We start from the raw sequence: 7,191 nt of genomic DNA on the forward strand, positions 1-7,191 counted from the left end.
GTAGAATAACAATATATTTTGACTAGACTTCTACTTTAACTGCATGGCGTTGGATTCCTAAATTACCAATTTTTTTCCTTCTTTTCGCTCTTGTCAAGCTTCATCTAGAAGTAACCCCTACTTTTTTCTCCCTATGTAGGCTAAAGAAGCTTTTGAAAACTGCTAAAAAGAAACTGAAAGAGTGTGATGGTGGTGAGCTCCAACAGAGTAGTTTTCAAGAAGGTTCGAAAAACAAGCACCTGGAAACAGAAAGCAAAGCTATAAGATTAAAAGAAAAGGTCTCTCTTTTGGATATTTCTTTGTAGCAGTATATTTCATCTCTGTAGTTTTACCATCATGAAGGAAAACAAAGCTACAGATGCAGCCACCAGTATTAGATCTCTTGCCTGGGAAATTCTGGGGCAGTCTCACAGTAAATGCTTCAACTTTGCCTCAACATTTATATGAGATTCTTAATGGCCCATCGGATTAACACACAAGGGGTCCCTGCAGTCCCATTCGGTTTAATGGGACTGCAGGGACCCCTGCTGTGTTAATCCTATGGGCCATTAAGAATCTCACAGAAATGTTGAGGCATTTACGGTGGGTGAGACTGCCCCAGAATCTCCCAGAATTTCCCAGGTACAAGTGTTCTAATACTGTCTCATCATCTGTAATTTAAGTACACCTAATGATGGGGCATTTCTAAAGGGAAACGGACGATATTAAACTGATAATGCAGCTAGAAAGGTGTTCCAAGCAGATAATGTGTAAATTAAAGTGAAATAAAATATTCAACTAGAACCTCTTCTAAAAATTAAATAATGTCCGTCTGTAAACGTAGTCACCTGTCATTGGTAGTGCTAATACGATGTTTGTGAACTTGTATATGCCCGTTGACCACTGTATTTGAGTTAGGATCATGTGAAAGCCTTAATTGTTTTTACTTTAAGAATTGATTGTTGAAAATTTTAGGATGAAACATGGATCTGGGCATGGTTTTTTTTTTTGTCTTGGGCTCAGGTTACGCAGATGTTAAAATTATGTTTTATGATGTTTGGGCGATGGGCAATCAAAGCTTTCTTAGCAGGTTACCGCGAACAACATCTGTAATTACTGTTGTGTGGAGACTTAGATTAAAGATGAAGGTCCATATTTACTAGGCGATGCTATTCCGCAAGACATCCTTCTATTGACAGCAGAAGACCCTGTATGGCCCATTCACTTAAATGGTCCTTAAGGTGTTGTATGCAGCAGCAGCACCACTTAGTAAATATGGGACAAAGTCTCTTTAGGACAAATGTAGTTATATTGATACGTTTAATAGGTTAACGCAATAGGATTATGATTAATTGACAGTACTTTTTTTTTTTTTTAATCACTTTCAAAATAATTTTTTTAATTTCTTACGTTCATATTTATAAGCTTAGGGAAAGGAGTTTAAGGTGGGTTTTTACCTTTTATCGCTGCCTCGCCTCCCCTTTGTCGTGTCCCATGTCTTTTGTCATGCATAAATCTAATTATCCTATTAACATGGAGTAAGCTAGATTTCTGTTACTCAAACATTCCATAGAGTAATCATGTTGTCATCTTTATATCAGATATGCTGTAATTTGAAGGGGGAAAAAATCCATAACTTTAACTTCTATCATTTAAATCCTGCATTACACAGATTGAAGAACTTTCCCTACATTCGGAAAGAGAATCGGCGAAGTATACGCAGTTAGAATCTACAAATCGAGATCTGCAGGAACAGTTGTCTTCTATGAAGATTTTGCACAAGAATCACGAGCGACTAGAAAGGATCAATAGACAGTTGGGGGATGAAGTAGGGGACCTGAAGAAGCATGTAGAGTCAAACAAGGTGGATCAAAGTCTCATGGAGCAATACAAAAGAGAAATAGAAGAGCGAGGCAGACAAGAATTGAGGCAGAAGCTAGAAGAAGTTAATCTATTCCTGCAGGTGACTATCTCCTACTTGTCCATTTTGCAATATTCATTTTCAAGAACTGAATTAGAGGTCCTAATTTATATTGGAAAGTAATTTAATATATATATATATATATTGGTGTAATGTCCTTTAATTTTAGGTTCATGATGGCAGAATGTAGATTTGGATACTGTAAAACTAAGCTTTACAGTGCAAAATAAAAAAAGCAAATAACACTATGTTTTTACCTATAAAAGAAACTATTTGGAATAGCCAAAGAACACGTAAAGAAATTTTAGATTATTAAAGAGCCGTCCCACTTAGGACGAGAACTTTATGGCTTAGGTTGGGCTTCAAAGAATGTCATAATACTGAGCCAGGGAGTCAACTAGTCCAAAACTACAATGCTAATAATTATACGTTGTAGGTGATTATTTCTAGTAGAAAATACCTGTATATATACAAATGTTAGTATATAAAGAACTTTAAGGTGGGGGGTAGAGGTGCAACAAATGTGAAACCCAAAATGGGTTTCAAATGTTAAACCCAAAATATGTATCTTTTAATTCTACTTGTATCCTCTATTTTAAGTGGAGTATTATAGCATCTAGATATGTCCGTATATTGGTGGTGATTAGTATGGAGTAGATGCTTCTCAATATCTTAAATGGTTGATTGATAGAATATCTGGCAACACGCATAAAACTTACCATAGATAATTATGAAATATTATGAAAAGAAATTATGGTAAATTATTAAATTGGTTTAAAAAAAAAAATGTTAACTGTTACTCTGTTATTCGTACTTCGTAAAAGACCGGAAAATGGAAATGCATTTTACTCAATAGGGTAAAATGAGCACCCGCTGTCTTGAAAGTAGTATGGAGATGTTTGTAAAAGGTGGTTTGTCAATATATAGGTATTCCGCTGGTCCTTCCAGCAGTTACCATAAGTGTAACTCCACAGGGAGTGGGGTCTGCTGCTGCTGCTGCTACTTACAAAGGTGTCTGAACACCAGTAATTCAAGTAGAAATCTGTAAAGAGTTGAAAGTTTTTATTAAAGAGCAGTGGTATTCAACTCCCATTTGTGAGGCAGTAACAAGCCTCAACAGTATATGCTGGTGCTCTTTTCCCTCAGCTCAACATCCCGATTCCATCCTTCCAGACACCATAGGGGGTCCGTGCCTCTCGGCGTCCCGGGTGGCCGTACCACTTCCTGTATTGAAGGTGTGATGCTTTAAAAGGGTGGAAGATGCTATAGCACAGCAAAAGGGCTCCATATTTTTCGTTCCTCTTTTCCTCTGTTCTTACGCGTTTCACAGGAACATATCCCTGCTTCCTCAGGGAATTGAAGAATCATGAAAATACTCAGTGGGTACTATATATTGTTCCAATTAACTGCTCATAATATTACAATGTTACAAGTTAAATAATTAGAGCAGTTAATTGAAACAAATAGATATAGTACCCACGAAGTATCTGCACAATACTTCCGTAGGAAAGGAGGAATGAAAAAATCACCTTCTGGTGCTTTCATCTTTCACGCCCTTCCCCCTCCTTGCAAAATGTGACACCCTCAACGAGTGGTCCGACCGCCCGGGACCAGTGCTGTCTTAACAGCATTATAGGCCCCCTGGGCAAAGCAGTGCACTGGGCCCTGCAAAATTTCTCTCGCGAATGCAGACATGCCAACTCTCCACTACAAGTTCTCCTTCTACCGAGTTAGCGGGAGGTTTGAATGTTGAGGCGGGTGATCGGAAAATTAGTGTTAAATTCTGGTATGTGCATAGATTAGCATGGGGCCCCTCTGCTCGTGGGGCCCCCGGGCAACTGCCCAGCGTGCTCATGCATTAAGACGGCACTTCCCGGGACACAGTTGTACGAACCCCCATGGTGTCTGGAAGGATAGAATCGGGACGTTCACCGGAGGGAAAGAAGCACCAGCATATACTTTTGAGGTGCGTTATTGCCTCACAAATATTTTAACACCACTGCTATTTAGTAATTGTTAATAAAATCTTTAATGCACTGTAGGAGGCTGATGTGCAGCTTAACGGATTTTAATAGGTTGGGCGTAGGTGACTGGCACATTTTTTATATAAAAAAAAATTGTGTGTGTGTATATGTATATGTATATGTGTGAGTATATGTGTATATATATATATATATATATATATATATATATATATAGACCATACGATACTGGTTGCAACACGACATCAAGGGACAGCACGCAGGTAAGTAAATCAAAAATGTTCTATATTTGATAGAAGACACAAAAACCGACGTTTCGGTCCCCCAGTGGGACCTTTCTCAAGCACCAAAACTTATTTACTTGCATATGGTGTGCCGGCTGTGCATTGGATTATATATATATATATATATATATATATATATATATATATATATATATATATATATATATATATATATATATATATATATATATATATATATATATATATATATTGTGTGCTACCTCGCTCAAGCCCCTAAAGAGAGATCGCGTGCTGCCAGGGAAAGGGTAGAATAAATCTAGTGAAGTGTACTGTACAGGAGTACACCAAAGGGTCCCAAATGACGGCGCACCGCAGACCAGAGTTTAATTGTATCTTGGTCTAAATGTACGACTAAAAACAAACGATTAAAATAAAGTTTATTCATGTACACACACCCAAGCGCGATGCCGTCACCAACCCTACGCGTTTCGTCACACAAAGGCGAAGTCGCGCTTGGGTGTGTGTACATGGAGTCCTGGGCGTCCCTGCGATCCAGCTAGCTGCATTTCCAAGTGCTGGCAACTATCCTATGCAGGAGCAGAGGACGTGGAGGCACTGATAGACTCACTGTTTTGGCGCCAACGCGTGACAGGAGCTGGTGGTAGCTACAAGCTGTGCAGATGTACCCTGCCTACCTGGGACCCCCCCCCAACCCTTGCAGATGACTACACACAGATTTCTCTCCCACGTATGGTTGCTTTTTTTAATCCTGTAAGTGCATTTCCTTTGGGCTGCAGTTTTTTAAAGAACTGTACTCTATTGTTTAAACGTGTGTGTGCGCATTTTTTTTTTCTTTTAATGTTTATATGGGGTATGAATGTTTCCATAGTAAAGATGAGCTGTGGCACACCAGTCTTCAATGGATCAGTTCTTTATTGTCAGCGTTTCGTCGTCTGTATTACAACTTGATCAGGACAACAGCTATTCCTGATGAAGTTGTAATATTGACAACTAAATGTTGATACCATAAAGAAATTGTATATTGGAGACTGGTGTGTGCCACAGCTTATCTTCCCTTCGGAATTCCGACAGCAGCAGTCCTGTTCCTGTCGAGCACCCAGCAAGGAAACGCATCTGTCTTGATTGGCAACACAACGCAGTGAAGTTTGTAAGTCTGTTCTTAATTGTATATATAAAGATTGTAAAAGTACTCTAAAAGATTTAATTGCTATGAAAACATTGTCCCTTTTTTTCCCTCTCTTTCCAAAAGTGGCACTGGCCCTTTCTTATAGGGACTAGGTTTAATTATTGTTTTGTTTTTCAGACACAGGCTGCTTCACAAGAGACACTAGAACAAATAAGAGCTACAAATGATGCTTCAGCAAGAAATCAGCTAGAGCACAGAATTCAAGATCTGGAATCTGAACTTGGGATAATTAAAAACACACAGCAAGACAGCATGTGTCAGAAAGAGACCACTCAAACAGAGCTGGGGAGATTCAAGGATTTGTACATGGAAGAATTAAAGTTGAGAAAGTCTCTGGCAGCCAAACTGGATAGGTTAGTAAATCTAATTCATTATTGTTCATGCCTTCTCCTTTGTTCGTATGTCTGAATAGAATGTAACCTGCTTCAGTTAGTCTAGCAGCACTTAATTTAGAAATAAAGTAAAAAGAATAAAGATAGCCACTAAATACTTAAACTTTATTTACTTCAAGCTATTTGTTTGTCTCCCTTCTGAAACATATAATTTGCAATGCACTTTAATAGTGTCACTAACCTGTTTACTTGATTATCTTTTGGGGGGTTATTGCAGTTGCGTTTGTCCAGACAAATTTGATTTACGTACATTTGTCATGGGTCTGGAACACAAAGTTTACTGACATGACATTTAAATATCTTCACAGATCACATGAACGGCTTGCAGAAGCCAATGCCAAGTTGCTTAATGAGCGGCAAAGAAGCAAATCATTGATTGCAAGCAGTATTGTAAATGGAAGCCTGTCAGCCAGTCCTGTTCTAGATGCTAGTCAGCTTGGAATTATTGGTAGTAACTTAGAACTGAACAGAAGTTTTGGACTTGGAGGAAGTTTTCTGAACTCTGTTGGAAATGGAATATCCCCAAACAGAGTAGAGTCCTACCTTGCAAAGGTCTGCAGCATTTATTCTTATTTTTACCGGACCATGCCATTAGAGTTTTTTTTTTTGTCCACATATATACTTTTATATGTTTATTTATAACATTTCCATATATTCAATACATTTCATGCACTGCATCTCTTATAAGAAGTATAAATGCATAATTTCATAAAGATAATGATTTTCTAGTGAAAGCAAGTACAGTAATAACAATAATGCATGATAGCTAGATAGATAATGGTACACTTGCATATTGCTATAGCGAAGTATCAATATTTATTAATAACGTATGACGTATTTGTATACATGGGTGACTGATGTAAGGCAATTGACTTATCATTTTCATGGTGTCATTCATCTTCTAATTCATGCCAGTATAAATAATACAACATAAAAAGGGCACAAACTATCATATGTAACAAGTCCAGGTGTACCTCCACCTCTCTACTAATGAATTTAAACTAAAACATTCAAAGCATTTCTGAGTGAATGTCTGTGCATTACAGTATATAATATCCAAACCTTACTACACATCATATTTGTCGTCAAGCTCTCTGTCACGGTATTTATTTCTGTTTAGAGACCATGCTTCATTGTGACATATATTCCATTTTTATTGGTATGAATGACTACGAATTGCCCAGGTGGTGAATTTTGTAATACCTTCATTGTAACGTCACATTGGTCACTTCTTCTTATTTGCGGACACTTTGTGTCTACAATTATGTATGAGCCCTCTGTGTGCTTGTAGTTTGGCTTTTCCATGATTGAATGCTTTTACTTTCCTGGTAAATAGGCCCACCAAAACTAGCCTAATTCTTCTCCGCACATTTATCAGAATTAACACCATTCTGATTTAGGCATGGAAAGCAAGTGAAAAGCTTATCTTTATTACATTGGAAACCATTATTTTATCCAACTGATT

General features: G+C 37.8%; 1 protein-coding gene across 12 annotated transcripts in view; it reads left to right on the plus strand.

The window, feature by feature from the left end:
• Positions 1-7,191, plus strand: part of ANKRD26 (ankyrin repeat domain containing 26) — a 101,976-nt gene that overhangs the window by 90,491 nt on the left and 4,294 nt on the right. For all 12 annotated transcript variants that reach the window (XM_075599959.1, XM_075599950.1, XM_075599954.1 and 9 more), the window contains 4 exons: positions 140-278; positions 1,652-1,942; positions 5,452-5,687; positions 6,035-6,278. In XM_075599959.1, the coding sequence (XP_075456074.1) occupies positions 140-278; positions 1,652-1,942; positions 5,452-5,687; positions 6,035-6,278 (910 nt within the window). The remainder of the gene's footprint in view (positions 1-139; positions 279-1,651; positions 1,943-5,451; positions 5,688-6,034; positions 6,279-7,191) is intronic.

Source organism: Ascaphus truei, chromosome 5, assembly GCF_040206685.1.
Source record: "Ascaphus truei isolate aAscTru1 chromosome 5, aAscTru1.hap1, whole genome shotgun sequence".
Taxonomy (NCBI): Eukaryota; Metazoa; Chordata; class Amphibia; order Anura; family Ascaphidae; genus Ascaphus; species Ascaphus truei.